Source organism: Montipora capricornis, chromosome 9 (assembly GCF_036669925.1).
Source record: "Montipora capricornis isolate CH-2021 chromosome 9, ASM3666992v2, whole genome shotgun sequence".
In the NCBI taxonomy this organism is placed as follows: Eukaryota; Metazoa; Cnidaria; class Anthozoa; order Scleractinia; family Acroporidae; genus Montipora; species Montipora capricornis.
This window is the reverse complement of record NC_090891.1, coordinates 12,276,183-12,293,682: the sequence shown is the minus strand read 5'-3', so window position 1 is coordinate 12,293,682 and position 17,500 is coordinate 12,276,183. Positions and strand designations below refer to the sequence as shown.

The 17,500-nt window shown below is 42.3% G+C and overlaps 1 protein-coding gene and 1 pseudogene across 2 annotated transcripts in view; both read right to left on the bottom strand.

The window, feature by feature from the left end:
* LOC138016939 (N(4)-(Beta-N-acetylglucosaminyl)-L-asparaginase-like) overlaps positions 1 to 17,500 on the bottom strand; it is a 232,764-nt gene that overhangs the window by 208,529 nt on the left and 6,735 nt on the right. For both annotated transcript variants that reach the window (XM_068864124.1, XM_068864123.1), the window contains exon 2: positions 13,007 to 13,115. In XM_068864124.1, the coding sequence (XP_068720225.1) occupies positions 13,007 to 13,115 (109 nt within the window). The remainder of the gene's footprint in view (positions 1 to 13,006; positions 13,116 to 17,500) is intronic.
* On the bottom strand, positions 1,033 to 4,463 carry LOC138016181 (uncharacterized; annotated as a pseudogene).

The window sequence follows — 17,500 nt, the reverse complement described above, 5'->3', positions numbered from 1 at the left end:
GACTATTGACTGCCTTTCAGGACTAAATTAGAAAGGAGATTCAAGCTTCATTACCTTTTAAATTAAATTGCTTAACTTTATTTGTTTGCGCCGACTTCATTTATTTATTTGATACATTATTAAATTAATTTAAAGTGAGTTCACGTTCGAATATTGACAGGTGTCGCAAATTTTCGGATAAATTTTGGTTTCAGCATCGAAACAAGTTGCGACAAGGTAATGCAATAGAATCTATTGGCGGTTTTTCGATTTCCATACTTGCCATTTACTTGGGAGAAAAGGAAGCGGGGGAGACGGGGTGGGGGGTACAATTTCGAAACACTGCACGCCCGCGATATCTTTTAAGCCTGGTCCTCTCATGCCGCGGACATACCTGGGGTATAAGTGAACATTTATCGGCGAATCATAATCTGTCCCAGGCATTGACCGCCGGCTTGCCTGCGAATTCGTTTACCTGAGCAGCCGTCGGCGATGAAAATCAATTGCGGACGCAATGTATGACATAACAACTCGATTTTTCGCACTATTCCTTACTTTCAAAATGGCGGAGGAAGTCACACGTGAGGATGTACCCAGAAACTGAATGTTCGTGGACGAAATAAGAGCGTACCGGGCTATATGTGACACGTCCTGTCATGAATATAAAGAACAAAGAGTAAAGAAAAATTCTTGGCAAGCACTCGCTAATACACTGAAGATTGATGTTGCCTCCGCTCAGCAAAGATACAACAACATCTGAACAAACTTCTCCAAGTACATAAAGAAAAGACTGGCTTTGGAAGAGATGATCTGGTAATACGACCAGATTATAAGTAATTCCATTGGCTGTGTTCATATATCAAGCACCGCCAGACCCGTACTATCCATATTTTCAGATGGAATGGTTGGAAATTGCGCCAATTCGGTTTACATTTCGCGGCAATTTGAGTACGTCCATAGCAGACGAGTCGGGGACCCACTTGAACAGATCGCTGAAACGTTGTCAGTTGGAACCGGCGACTACGTCGCAGGTAGGTCGGCTGGATATCAGAATCAGGCTTTATTCTTTTGTTGGCAATCTCCAAAATAGCTAATTGAAGCAATTATAATTTTTTTCATAGTCATCCAGAAGCATGCCAGAACTGAGCAGTCGCTGATGTATGCCCCTGTTGGTAGCTGTTTGTCCACTGTATTTCCACTGCCCACGTTGTAGGATCGCCATACTGTTATCGTTGTGCCCGTGTACTGTAGGTTGTTAATCAAGCTTATGCCATCCCATTTGATGGGGTTCTCCTTGATTCCCAATGAATCAACAACAGCCACTCTGATCCCAGTGAATCCTCCGGCTGATAGCATCGCAGTTTCAAAGTCCTCCGCAGTTTGAACATCGTGCCCCTCATTTATAAATCTGCGGACATGTGCTTTGATGGTGGCTACTTTGCGGTCGCAAGGACCTTTCCCTCCTTGAGGGTCACTAAAGTCCACTCTAGAAAGAGTGATTCCAGTGGCAGCCCCCATGGAACGACACGCAGCTAGCATGGTTGAATTGTGATAGCATCCGGCGTTATCGCTCCGGAAGAATGCTGTGGTGAGTTCAGGATTTTCCGTTTTCAGTGTGCGCAATACGTGTTCCATCATGCGGATAACCACCGAGCTATCTTGAGTGCAGTTTTTGACAATGTGCACGAAGGACTGACTCTTTAGATTTCCCTGATGTTTCCTTGCAACCACACTTATGTGCCAAGAAATGCCCCTCTTTGCAAACCAGTCAGTTTGAGATTCACGGTATTTCTGTGGGCAAAATTTCATGGCCCAGTCCTAAGTGATCATGACGGATGACTCGTCTAGTTGGTCAAGTACTTCTACTCTGGCAGAGTCCTGAATTTTACTTCTCAGTTGATGGGCCTTCCAGGACAGAACATTTTGAAATGCTTGGTCACAAATATGACGCAAGTCATCCAACTCTTTATCCGGTAGTCCCAGATCTTCTCGTTTTAAGTATGCCTGGATGTCAGATATTTTAGTTTTCAATTCTTCGCATTGGGAGCATGAATTACCATGATAATGATCACTTGAGCTGCTGAACAAAGGATCTTTTTCATCGCTCAAAGCGTATGCACTACAGTGGTCAGCCACAGGCGAGGAGAGAGATACGTGCACCTGATAAAAACAGACAACAGATATTATGTGACTAAGTAAAATAATTTACAGTAGCTCATAAATGGAGAGAAACAATGCACACTAGATTTTGTTACGGCTACTGAAATAGACCAAAGATACAGTAACGGCGAATTTGTCGCAGTCTGCTAAAAGGTACTGAGAACCAGGGAGGAAATTGCGCTAAAGGATTTTATTTCGAAGCTCAGTTTGTTCTATTGCATTCTGCTCTGCTTGGTATTCAAACATGTTTGATAATAAATATAAGGAAAGTGAGTGAAAATCAGTCAAGTTTAAACACAATTTGGGCATTTGTGAGTAGTTGCATACAAAGGGGTTGGGAGCAAGCTATGCTGTTACAGGCACGATGTATTTAATTAATGATGCTAATTCTTGAATACCTTATAATCCGACTTTAGATAGTGCTTCCCGTTCTTCAGACAACTTTTCCATTGTCCAGCGACATCTCTCTTCAATATCCTGCATTCTTCTAGTCTCCTCACCACATGGCAAAGATCGTCAAAGGCCTTACTTCCTTGTGCGGCAATGTAGTCGATACTCTGCAACGACTTTCTCACAGTGGCACTACAGCTTGAGAGGATGGTTAACATCGTTGTGCGTCCAAAAGGCTGGAATCCGGCTTCTTCGCAGTATTGGGTATACTGGATTACAATTCGTTCCGGAATCATATTACGAATTACATTAGGTGTCTCCACAACCTCACCAGTTGATAACTTCATGTATTTCTGTCCAAATGGGAGTTCTTGTATGATGTGCGGACTCGTTATAAATGTCAAAATATGGTCAAGTTGGCTAGGATCTACTCGCATTCGGGGACTATACTTCAATGGAAGGGGAACGCCCCGACCAAACACATTTTTGTGCTGGCGAGCAATTTTCACTCGGTACTCAGTGATACCAGGCAAGTACCTCTGAAGGCGTTTGAAAGGGACTGATCAGCCATTATCGACAAAACTTGCCTTCTTGTATCCCACGAGGATGCATTTTTGTATTTTTCTGCCAGGGCTTCAAGGTATTTGTGGTCGTCACCAACTGCAGATCCAAGCTCTTTGTCCACAAGCATTGACGACTGCAGTGCATCCCATAAATATGCTGCATCCCCTGGCATAATCACATCCAAAGCTGCTATACAATGACATCTTTTGCCTTTTTTACGTGATTTTTTCGCGTACGTGGGCCCGCCTCTTCCCACCTCTTCCTGGGTTGAGTTAATTTCTCTACGTTACAACTTTCCAGAAATTTGTTGAGTTGCTTCCTTCGTAAGTACTGTTCACTATGCTCTTCAGCTCGCACTTGTGTTGACTCCTCGTCGCTGCCGTCTAATCTCAACTCCATCATTCCTGTATATATGGCCGATAAATTGCTGTCCTCAGCAGAGCTTGCTTCCTGAAATATGGAGTTTCAATAGCATTAGTGGGCTAGATCCTGCTCTAATAACTTACATATTTCTTATTCAGCAAGCGCGAGGCTCGTACTAGGGGAATACCGGCCTTAGGTCATGGGGACGATATCCTACCAGTACGGTTCCGACCAAGCTTGACCACACGACTGAAAATTGTTACGAAGAAATGCCATGATGAAGGATTGGAAAAACATCTCATACTTCAAGCGCGCGATTTTGATCGGGAGCCGAAACAGGCGTATACTTTGGTCTGATGTTACTAAAATAAAAGGGACAGAGAGTTGCAAGAAAAATGAAAGGAATCTTTTTCGTCTAAAGCAAGTTCTTTTAGGAAAACGTAAGCCGGCCATAAAAGAACCAACAAATTTTCAAAAGTGATCGTGCGGGATCATTCGGGACAGTTCCCAGTCCAATACTGAGAGAATATTGGACCTGCAATGGAGCTATCCGATTTGCTGATTTTAGTTATTCGCCCTCTGAACTAACTTAGTCGTGTAACAAAATGTGATATTACTTGGCATAGTTGCTAGAAAAAACCAATATCAATTTTACAATTGGCATATAAATAATACGATAACACTGTTATGGTCTGGTTGAAGGTCTCACAATGACAGCATGTACCCATAAAAATTCAAGAGAAACGATGGCAAGAATTTTAGCTCAGTTATTTGTAATAGTGGATTTTTTGCCATTCGCCTTTCTGCAGAGCTTCAGTTTAACTACGAATTGCTTGGTAAATTAAACAGACGGGGCTCTTTGTAGGTTAGTTTAAATGTCACTGTCAGGCTTTTACTTGTTGGTCGTATCTTATCCTTACCTCATCCAATCGAGGGTGGCATACGTCGGCGGCTGCTTCTTGCGTGTTTAAGGACGCTGCTGCTTGCGCTCCTGGAGAATCTTCCATTTCAATGTTGCTCTGGTCGAGTCTCTTCCGACATTGCGGACATATGACTGTGAACTAATTTACCATTGTTTTAATTGAGCTATTTTGCACATTGCCAGCTAAAGAATAAAAGAAATTCTGGGCTTCGAGGTATGTAAGTGCAATCAGTGTTTCGAAATTATCGCTCCCCCTCCCCCCCCCCCCCACCCCCTTGCGCAATGAAGAAAGGAAGAATAAAATGTATCTCTTTTCGCACAATAATGCTATAAGATACAACGTACATTTAATTCATTCTTGGACTGCTTGGACTTGTCTTAAAAATTTCACCGGCCTCCCACACATGTTTCTACAGTTGTACAAAGTAAAATATAACCTTCCACGAAAAAAGGACCTTGTGAAAATTTGTACCGTTCCTCCGTTGAAAACCGCCTCTTCCCTCACTCCCACCCCCCCCCCCCCCCACCTCAAGATATAACGCTATTAGCTATTACTTCTCTGAAGTTACATCTTGAAAATTGTCCTGCAAAGCCAGGACAACAGTGTGGCTAGGATGATTAATTTCACGCAACTTACTTGAACCAACCGGGGTTACGATGTCGGTGGCCTTGAAGAGACGACGAGACTGTTCAAGGGTTACTCCACGTTCACCCTTCACATTAGTAGTCCTATGCGCTGCCCATGAATTTGGAATTGAGCACGTTTTTTGGTTGCTTCGCCACCTTAGCCCAAATAAATCGCGGTGTCTTGGGCAAATAGTAACATTCAAAGAGATCTCGTTCTCATCAAAGATGCCTATCATTGACAGTAATGAAAGAAATGGTCAGATAAGTGAAATTTAATTCTGAAGGTTACATAGTTGACTAGTTTTAGACTTTACCTGCCCGGGCCAGCAGAAGCCTTGCTTCCGAATTCAAAGCAGATTCTGAAACGCCGCATGTTTTGAGATGGCCCTTGATATCCTTGCTGCAGTCACCAATTCTTACTACCTGATCAGTAGCCGGACGATCTGGGCTTTCACCGCAATTTCCCCCAACATATTTTGAATATCCACAGAACGCCATGGCGCTTAACGAGCCCACACCACGTAAGTCACGAAATTTTTTAGACCTGGACCTCTTTCCTTTTCTCTTCAGATAAAAAAGGCAAGGATAGTAAATCCAGAAACCGCTGATAAGTTTTATGTCGTTAACTCCTCGCGACTTGTTTCCAATGCTGCAACCGACATTTATCCGAAAATTTGCGACACCTGTCAATATTGGAACGCATACTCACTTTAATTTAATAATATATGAAATGAATAAAGTCGACGCAAACAAATAAATTTAAGCAATTTTAAAAGCTAATGAAGCTTGAATCTGCTTTCTAATTTAGTCCTGAAAGGCAGTCAATAGTCCAACATTATTTCACTTTACATTTTGAGAGAATGTTACTTTGGGGTTGCTGATGGCAACTGTGCAGTCAGGTTGTTTTTCTCTGGTGAACGATTATCAGCGCTCGGCAGCTGCAGGTGGGAATTTACACATTGGTACTTGCAAAGATGGCGAAATCTGAATTTAGTTTCTTCCGAACGTTTTTCCAAGAAAACGAGTCGACATCTGCTGTAAATAAAACGTTCAGGTGAGTATCGGCTAGATAAAACGCATCGCAACTTCGCAAATTTTATTGAAGCTCGTTTATTAATGCTATTAACGAACGAAGTTATTTTGTGTCAGAAATGCGACTTTTAACTCCTTCGTAGACACCATAAGATTCCGTACTTCTACCAGTTTCTTGCAGTAACTGTTTCGGACCGATTTCATTTGAAAATGTTTAAAACTAACGAAACATCTGCTGTCTATTGTTGTTGTCACGTTCGTGACGCTTAGGTCAAAGGTCACGTTTTCAGGAAGTAGAACTGCATTTACTTCGCCTTTTCAGCGCTCACGATTTTAATTACCCAAAAATTTTATTTCACTAATTTGAAGAAGAAATCATGCCCTTTCAGACTGTATAAACCGTTTTGGGGAAATCCATGTATCAGAACGCCTTTTGAGCAGCTGAAAATAGGCTAAATATTCACTTCTCGTTCAGCTGTCTTAAGCCATAAGGTTTCAAAATTTCGTGAAATGTTTGATTTCTAATCAAATCGCGATCCAAATAGCTCTAAATATACAAGAAAGAGAGTAGAAATGCGACGTACAATTAGTTTTTAATGATAATCTTTACTTTCGATGTTACGAGTCTCTAAATATGCCGTCTATTTTCGATCGATTTTGGCCGATTTTGGCCATCGGGAAGAAAAAGTTCGTTAATGAAAACACTAAATGATTTAACGAACTTAAAATAATATTTTTGTAACTAGTGCCCTAAGAACTTCATTCTGGGGGAGTTTGAAGAAATTCCATTTTTTGGCTATTTCCCGGTTTAGTCGATATTTAGGCGGAGCCGCTCTTAATGACTGTTTAATGACTGCTTAATGCTTGCTTAAGTTTAGTAACTTTCACTTTCTTTTATCATTGTCATGTACTTAGTTTATAATTCTGTAATGTAAAATTGACTCTGAAAAGACCCGTGGGGATGAGTTACCTCTAACGCCAACTGACAAGTTAGTTGTACAAGACTTTGACCAAAGCCATAAGAGTGATGAAACTGGCCGCTTTGTAGTCAAGCTCATATTCTAGCCACAGGGTCCCCCCCTGGGAGAATCACGACCCATGGCATTACGATGCTTCCTATCCCTTGAACGTCATCTTCGGCGCTTTGATCAATTCAAGATTATTCAAAGGTCATGGATGAGTACTTCACATTGGGCCATGCAGAAAGAGTTCCAGATGCTGATCTCAACAAACCTGCCCAAGATTCATTTTACTCAGCCCATCATGCTGTCTACAAGGAGTAAGCCTCGACCCACCTACACGTCGTATTTGATGGATCAATGAGAACCACATCTGGTGTCTCTCTTAATGATCAGCTCCTTGTAGGACTGACTGTCCATGCTCCACTTAATGATGTCCTCATTTGATTCCGAAAACATCCCTATGTGGTCACCACTGATTTTTCCCAAAGATGTACCATGCCGTCACCTTGGCACCAGAAGACAGGGACTTTCACCGGTTCTTGTGGAGAGATTCATACTAACCCAATCGTGGACTATCAAATGACAAGATTCACCTTTGGAATTGCAAGTGTTGCATTCTTAGCGACAAACTCTCTACTGAACTTGAGACATATCTTTTTGGACAATGATATTGACTTTTTGACTTGACTATGTATCTATCAAACATGATAATGTAATGGATTTGATGACAAAAATTACGGGTAGAAACATACTTATTAAAGACAACGTTTCGGTGTCCTCATGACACCATCATCAGGTCAAATATAATATTTTACAGATAACTCGAATATTAATGTTCAAGATTAAGTTCAAAGTCCCTAGAGGCTAGATGAAAAGTTTTGCCTTTACCGAGTCACTTTGGATATTCAGACATGGTTTGTGCTCGCGAATAAGGAACATTTCATACACAAGACAATCAAGTTTGCATGAGCATTTCTTAAGAATGCGAAACATGTCAGATGTTATTGTTCTTGATTGATGTTGACTTTGGCTGTGATTGAATATTGAACCAGATCTTTTATGCTCATCGATCCGTTGGTAGAGATGTTGACACGTGTAACCAACATAGCTGGCATCACACCAGCCACAAGTACTAAATTTATTATTATTATTATCATTATTATTATTATTATTATTATTATTGTTATTACTGTGCCTTGTAAAGGAAAATGAATCCGAGCTCCCCCTTGCTGCAAAGGCCATTAAAGAGTCCTTCTATGTTAACGATGGCCTTCCCTCAGTGGAAACAAAGCAAGAAGCCATCTCAATTCATCATCAGCTTCAGGACCTCTTTAACAGAGGAGGATTCAAACTTCACAAATGGGACTCAAACTCACCCGAAGTTTTGAACTCAATCTCCCCAGATATCAGAAGCACAAAGAACATTTCTGTCCTTGGAAAGTCTGACGTCTTTGTCAAAACTCTTGAATGGAGTACAATTTCAATCAAGATTACTTCCAATTCTCTTCCACTGAATTATCCACTGAAGAATCACTTATTACCAAGCATGAATTATTGTCTGATTCAGCAAAGATCTTTGACCCCCTTGGTCTCATCTCGTGTGCCACCATTGTAGCAAAGATAATCTTCCAGCGTCTCTGGGAAAGAGGCACAACATGGGATGAAGCCTCCCACCAGACATTCAGAAAGAGTGGCTAAATTGGAGAACACAGCTCCCTGAAATCTCAAACATCCGCATTCCACGCTGTTACACCCCAGTCAGCAGTGTGATTGTCATTGGTCAATTAATAGGTTTTTCGGATGCCAGCGAGAGGGCCTACTGTAGTGCTGCATACTTAAAAAGCCTTGACATTGCCAGCGGAGTCTCCACTTCCCTTGTTATGGCAAAACGTGTGTCGGACCAATCAAGAAGGTTACTTTACCTCGATTTGAACTTTGTGGAGCTCATTTGCTCTCACAACTCATGAAGCATCTCCAAGAAATCTTGGCCATCCCAACCTGCAATCTTTATGCCTTCACTGACAGTATCATTGTTCTCTATTGGATCTATGGTAGAAGTCAGCATTTCAAGAACTTCAAAGCAAACAGAATCGGAAAAATTCAAGAAAATGTTCCCCCTTAAAAATGGGCTCCTGTCATCAGCGAAGAAAACCCAGCTGATGTTGGATCGCGTGGCATTCCACCAGGAGAAGTTATTCACCACAATCTCTGGTGGAATGGTCCCAGTTGGTTGAAAGAAGATCCTTCAGATTGGCATTCCAAGATTTCTGCCCCTCCTTCATTGGAGACTCTTTACTCCTCAGGCACTGATGAAGCAAGCTTGCAGCACAAAGAGCAAAAGGAAGTCACTCTTCAAGTAACCACTGCACCTAATAAAGCCAAACCTGTGATTGACATTGAAAGATACTCTGACTACATGCATCTCCTGAGAGTTACTGCTTGGGTATTTTGTGTTGTTACCTGCTCTCATCTCACCTTTGTGTCTGAATTGTCTAAAGCCAAAACTTGGTTGTTCAAACAAGCACAAGCTAAGATCTTTCCAGAAACAGTGAAAGCACTTCAGAAGGGGAAAACACTCCCTTTGTCCAATTCTACAACCATGAAATCCATTTCTTGATGCAAATGGTCTATTAAGAGTAGGTGGACATCTCTCCCAGTCACTGGAAGACTATCATTCTCACCATGCACTGATCCTTCATAGAAAAAACCGTCTATGTCATGCTGCTCCAAAGCTCACTCTAGGATCTCTTCAAGATCTCTACCATATTGTTGGTGCACACAGAGCTGTACGCAAGTGCACACGCCAATGCGTGGCATGTCAATGCACCCCTCCACAGGTTGTCACACAACTCATGGGTCAACTACCAACTGCACGTCTTCTTCCAAGCTTTGGTAATGAAAGGGTTTCAGTTGATTATGAAGGAGCTCTGAATCTCAAGATCGGAACAACACGAAGACCAACCTATTTCAAGCTCTATGTAGCCATCTTTGTATGTCTAGCAACCGAATCCTGTCATATTGAATTAGTGTTGAACCTGACAGCTGAAGCATTTCTTGCTGCCCTTTGCCGTTCCATTTCAAGAAGAGGGAAACCGGTTCAAATCTGGAGCGACAATGCATCCTGCTGCCATTGTGCAAACAAAGAATTAAAGGAACTTGAGCAATGTCTCCAGCAACAAAACATGCAAGAATCTATCATGAACTTCTGCTCTACACAAGGCATCCAGTGGAAATTCAGCCCACCAACAGGTCCTTACCATGGTTCCATCTAGGAAAATGGGACATTCGCCATGACAACCCCAGGGTCACCAGTCAATTAGTTCCATCCAAACGGAGATGGGATGCAGTGTTTGGCACACAGAAAACAGGAATGGAGGTGACCGAAAATCATTTAATTACTAGCAGCTTTCTGTGCCTTAAAATATTTTTAAGCTAGATGGTCAATTGCCACATATAAATATAGCTCAAAAGACCTTGATTGATTGGCTGTTCAAATTTGGGAATGGTGTATATCAAGGCACATTTGGCTTTCAGCTGTTCATGTTGCTGGACAGTTAAATACTAGTGCTCATGAAAACATTGCATGTTTTCGCACCATCATAAGTGGATGTAGAACAAACCGTCACACTACCCAGGGCTGGATTTTGATCTATTTGAAATTAATTGAATTATCCAATCCGTGGTTTTTACTCTTGGAACAGGGATCCAAATCGTGCCCAGATGTGTTTTGTAGTGCCGCTCACGGCGTCTGTTGAAAGGCGCGGAGTCACAAGCCAAACGTATCGTGATGAGCTGGATAGCGGTTGTCAAATAAGGTCAAAAGTATCACAGAGAACCAACTTTGATTAGCGTTGATTTTAATCTACAATATTCCAACCTAAACTGAAACACAACGTAATCAATAAACTAATCACTAAGTGCTAAAGAAATAAAAAATAGGAATCGCATACGAAAAATAGTGGATATTCCGATCATAACTTTGATGCAACAGATGTTTTTGGGGTTGCCACTATGATATTGAAACAAGAAAAAAAATGACTTAAGATGCACAAAATCCTATAGAAGAGCTATATAAAACAGAAACCTAAACTACAAGGAATGAAAATTACAGAAAGTCTCTCAATAATATTGAAGGAAACAAAATAGAACCTTAAAACTGAGGTGTGACATGCGTAAAACTAAAGCAAATGAACCTACAGAAACTGCGATTTTACTAAGTCAAAATACTACACTATGACCTTTCTTTAAGGACTAACATAAACGTTTCACTTACACATCGGTTCCCGCTTGCACTGCACAGTCAAAGGTAACTTTGTGCTAAATTATTATAAGCGCTGACAAGCTCCATACTACACACACGCAGGGTAACTAAAAACTAAGCTAACACAATTAAAGTCCACAAGAAGTGTAAAAACTCAAAGGTGTTAAACTAATGACGTAAAGGGTGAAAGGAAGCTTAATTAGTGAATTGAAAAGGAATCAAATTTAACAATTAAACTAAAAAGGAAAGCCTTCAATATAGTTTTCATTACATGTTTACCATCAACTGGAGCAGTTACAATTTTTATTTCTTTCTGCCTTTTGGCCTCTTTCCAAGATGCCCACAAAAAATAAATTACTCAACACCAAAGCACAGAATACAATGATTACTCCACTTTGGCAAACTCAGATGTTCCCAAGTCTCCAACAACATCTCTGCAACCAACTTTGAATTCTGATCCTCACCCAGAACTTGTTAAGCACTACCTGATGGTACATGTATGCCCTGTGTCAGGGTATCCTTCTGTCACTACCATGTTATCTTCTGATATGCTCAGCATTATGGGATAATTATGCATAACTTCCTCCATCCTACTGGCCAGCAGTCATGTTTCAAGTGCACCTAACCCGTAAATTTCTTTGGTTGCCGTCATAAACTTCTTTTTTTGCTGATCATGTGGGTGAAAACAATATGCTGGCCAGTATGCACAATTATCCAATAACTCTCTGCTTTGTCTGCAATTATTGTCCTGGTGGGTGGAGAGTGTTTTGGCACTAATAAATTGCAACAATTTATGAAAGGTGTTTCTGAATGACAACCTACACTTAAGTACACTAAGATATGGGATGTTGGAGTTGTTTGAAACATTCATCTACAATCATATCTAGACTAAACTGTTGGGAAGGCTAGCACTTATGACATCTTCTTTGATTCTCTCCCCACCCCCATGATTCAATTTTGTGCAGGGTTTTAGTGGGAAATTGTTCTGTTACCTTCCAACATTGAATAGGGAAAGGGGGCCTATGTAAGAAAAACTATTTCTTTTGTGCCTAATTAACAGCAGCAGGTTGAAATAAGCCCGGGTGTGGTTCATTTACTGTAAAAACTCCTGTATAGGCCGCACGCGCAGATAAGCAGCACCCCCTAATTTCAAGCATGATTTTTAACCCCTGAATAGTCCAGTTTTGATGTATAAAATTCAGTCCTAAACAAAAGGCATCATCTTGAGGCTCTGGGGAATAAACTCGTGCAAATGTCTATATTCATTCCCCAGAGCCTCGAGACGATGCCTTTTGTTTAGGACTGAACTTAAATATACTGAATTTGGACTAAGGTTTGTGCCAGTGAATATAGTATTGGTGCATCAACACTTTAAAGTCTCATGGAATCTCCGCCTTCTGGTGATCCGATAGAACTGGAAAACTGAACGAGACAAATGGCGAGAGATCACATGCACTCCACTAGCACACCCACCCTAGTTCTTGGTGTTTGGTGGTGATATGGACATTTAAAATGGTTTTTCTTTGTGGCTCTGTCTCCAACACTTTTGATGCACCCAATACATGCAAACACTGTGCTATATCATGTGATCTGTTGCCTTTTGTCATCCTGTGACAGAACCTCAATTAAACTTCATTATTACTTACAAGTAAGTCTCGTTTAATTTTCCAGCTAGACTTAATTCATGACATCTTTACTTTATGACATCTTTGCTTTAAGTATACATGTAGGCATGATTACACATACCTTCCACCAAATCCAACAGTGCCATCACACTGCTGTTCCTCACACACTGTACAGCCAGACTCTATTGCATCTACTGCACTACCTTTTCCACTTGAAATTACTTGCCACGCTGAATACATTCAAATGTAAAAATAAGACCTTAAGTAAAAATAAAAAAATCCTCTGTGCCATCTTGTCCAAAAACAACCTACATCTTTTAAACAAAAACCATATCACTAGTGGTAATGAAAAATTGTATAAAAAGACCAAGAATAAAAGATATTGTGAATTGGTCTGTGATTTTGAAATGGCAATTCTTTTCTCAGTTGTACAGGAACCACATCAACAATCTGGTGAATCAGTCCAATGATCTGATCCACATATTTCCAAATATTTCTCGAGAATTTAGTCTTTATAACTGTTGACAAGCCAGAAATCGAAAAATGGCTCAATTCATGTCCAATCTAGAAAATAACCGGGGGCGTAGAGTGAGATTTTGAAGGTGCACGCACACAAAGGATGTTTCAAGCGCCAAAGGCACTCCAAAGTAGGGGGGTCTGGGGGCATGGCCCCCCAGAGAATTGTTAAATTTAGGGTCTCAGAAATGCCATTTCTGACTATTTCGAAGGACATTTCAATAAATAAATAAACCCATCTGTCGAGTTTTCTCTGCAGCAAGCTACAACACAAACAGGGGGTTTACAGTACAAGCAAAGGGCAAGACATCGCAAACCCTGTTATAACATCATCATCATCATTATCATAATCATCATTACATATCCTTAAAAAATAACCCACAAATGGGGGACTGGTGACACTGAAGACTGACACTGCATGGGCAGGCTTAGGGTAGAGTTTTGCTTTCGTCCATTATTACGTTTCTTGCTGTTAAGGCCTGGCTAAATGGGTTCACGGAACATGTTAAAGTACCTTCATCCAACATTGTTGAATCGAAGATGTTGCACTCGTTTGGCCACCATGTTGTATGATGTTGGAAGTTGCTGAACAAAGTTTGATTTCCATCAAACATCGTCTTCAACATCATCCAACGTTTCTTTTGTTCTAAGATGTGAACAACAGTGTTGCATTCGTTCGGCTATCACATTTAACACTATTACACGTGCATGTGCGCTGCAGCTAGCAGTATCCAAGGTGATGGTTTATTCGTTGCATCTGTTTAGCACGTTGCCACGTCAGTTCAATCTACGGAATGGTGAACGAGCAAAGTCTTGAACGTCTGAGCAACGATAGCTTAAGTAATCCCTTTTTGAACAAATAGCCCCTCTTGTGTTCAAAGATCTCAGGGGCATGCCGCCAATGTGTCTGCAGGATCTTTTGCAAGTCAAGACTCTGGGACGCTACTCCCTACGCAGTGACACCTGGGTCTTCTCAAGGTTCCTTACACCTGCATGGTGCAAGACCTTTGGAGACCGGGCATTTGCTGTTGAAGTTCCCAGATTCTGGAACAGTCATCCTCTTGCTATCACAGAGGGTGACTCTATTGATAATTTTAATTTTGTAATCCAAAGGCATTTCATTTCTGCCTTCGTTGCGTGCAGCAATACCAAATTTTCAGAGGTTATCCCTCCCCCCCTCCCGTTTATGGCATTAGTCTTACTCTGGTGTTCCCATCTATCAAAAAACAAACAAAAAAAAAACCCTTGCTGTACTTTCTTACCAGGTTAATCTGTAAGGTGTAATAAACTAGGGGCGGGGAATTGCTGCCTGCGGCACCCCTTCAGCCCTGTGCTGAAGCCCCGTCAGGGAGGGGGCATGTTGTTCTACTGCTGGACTGGGTTAACTTGGCCCCAGGACATTATGCCAGCCACCATGCCCGCCTTGCAGCACAGGCATGAGGCACCCCCTCGGTGTGGCGACATGTGCCGAGGCCCCTCATCCGGTCCCTCCGGTCGGTGGTTTCATCCGAGCCTTGCCGGCATATTCCCTGCCCAACTTGGCCCACAAATTGTGTCTGTGTTGTTTTTTCGTGAGTAATAACATTAATTGGGACATTTCGGTCGTGATCCCCAGTGCCCAGCAAAGGGCAAAACATGCAGGAAATGTCGCGGGAAAGATAATTTTGAAAAAGTTCGCAAGACAAAGTCATACGCTCGCCAGGTTGGGGGGGGGGACCCAAAAACAATGACCCTGGGCCCCAGCAGGACATTTAGTATTACAGAAGGAGGACACTCAGAAATGGTCACCGTACAAGTAGGAGGAGTAAACCTCAGGCTGTTAATAGACTCTGGGGCGAGCAGCAACATTATTGACGAGGCGACGTGGGAACAGCTTAAGGTGAAGGGAGTGAAATGTGAATCACAAGTGGCTACCCCAGACAAGAAGCTATACCCATATGCGTCTAGTCAGCCACTGCCAGTTAAGGGTAGTTTTAAGTGCACAGTGAGTGTTTGTGATAGATCCACCAAAGCTGAAGTCTTGGTGATTAAAGGTAGAGGGATGTCGTTGCTTGGAAAGATCACAGCCACAGAAGTGGGGGTGTTAAAAGTTGGCATTAACATTGCTATGGTAACAAGTAAAGCTGACAATTTAAAACAGCAGTACCCAGAGGTATTTGAGGGTGTCGGAAAACTGAAGAACAAACAGATATCCCTGGATATAAACTCCACTGTAAAACCTATTGCACAGCCTTATAGAAGGGTGCCATTTAATTTGAGAGGAAAGATCCGAGATAAGACCACAGAACTGTTGGACATGGAAATAATTGAACCAGTGGAAGGTCCAGCCCCCTAGGTCAACCCTGTGGTGATTGTTCCAAAGAACAACGGGGACATCTGCCTGTGTGTGGACATGAGACAGGCAAACCAAGCCATTATGCGAAGACGATATCCAATTCCTACAGTTGATGAGGTGTTACATACAACGAATGGCTCTAAGGTCTTCAGTAAATAAGACCTTAAATGGGGGTACCACCAGTTGGAGTTGAGCCCAGAATCCAGGGAAATCACAACCTTTGCTGCACCTGATGGTTTGTTTCGATACAAGCGCTTACTCTTTGGGGTCTGTTCTGCCAGTGAACAATATCAGCATGAAATCGCTTCAGCCTTGGCAGGTATTGAAGGTGTCGAAAACATTTCGGATGACATTGAGGTGTATGGTCCCGACATAGAAACACACAACAGGCAACTCCACCAAACTATAGAGCGTCTGCAAGAGTGCGGTCTCACTTTAAATGCTGAGAAATGTTTGTTCAACACGGACAGGCTGGTGTTCATGGGCATGCTGCTTTCAGAAAAAGGCATTGGTCCTACAGCAGATCGTGTTAAAGCAGTACTAGAGGTGGAAGAACCAAAGAGTGCGTCAGATGTACGTAGCTTTCTGGGTTTAGCCAATTACAGCAGCCAGTTCATACCTCACTTTGCCACTTTATCTGAACCACTGCGAAGACTGACAAGGAAAGAGACACCCTTTGAATTTGGACCAGAGCAGAAGAAGTCCTTTGAATGTCTCAAACAGAAGATGGCAGAAGCTTGTACTTTGGCATATTTCGAGGGGAATGCGCCCACCAAGATAATCACGGACGCCAGTCCAGTTGGGCTGGGCGCTGTTCTCGTACAGAAGCAGGACAGTACATGGACACCGGTATGTTATGCAAGTCGTAGTTTGACTGGATGTGAGCAGAGATACTCCCAGACAGAGAAGGAGGCGCTCGGTGTGGTGTGAGCATGCAAGAGATTCTATGTGTATGGGATGCAGTTTGTTGTAGAGACCGACAACAAGCCTTTAGAGGTCATATATGGTCCACGGTCAAGACCATGTGAACGGATAGAACGATGGGTTCTCAGATTACAGCCATATGATTTCAGTGTGATAGACAGGCCTGGGCGTGAGAACATTGCTGATCCATTGTCGCATCTACTCCATACGAGGGTCGAACCTGAACACCACCAGTGGTGCACTGAGGAGTATGTTAGGTTTGTTGCTGCAAGTGCAACACCAACGGCACTCACAACACGTGAGATAGAAGAGGCCTCTGCCGATGATGAAGAGCTCAAAGAAGTGAGGAAAGCTATTGCAACGGGGCGGTTTCAAAAGTGTAGACAATATATGACAGTGGCGGGGGAGTTGTGTGTCATTGGTAAGCTCGTGCTTAGAGGTACACGCATTATTATTCCTAGTAAGTTGCAGCCAAGGACCTTAGCACTTGCTCATGAAGGCCACTTGGGCGTAGTTGGCACCAAACAGAACCTCAGAACCAAGGTGTGGTGGCCTGGGATGGATAAAGCAGCGGAGAGACATTGCCGAGCATGCCATAAGTGTCAGCTGGTGGCACAACCAGATCCTCCTCATTACCCGATGGACCCTGGCAAGACTTAGCAGTAGATTTAATGGGACCGCTACCCTCTGGACATTCACTATTGGTCATTGTTGATTACCACAGCCGATTTTACAAAGTCGAGGTTATGCAGTCCACTACCGCTGAAAAGATCACAGACCATCTGGCTGACACCTTCTGCAGACATGGGCTGCCAAATACCATCAAGTCCGATAATGGTC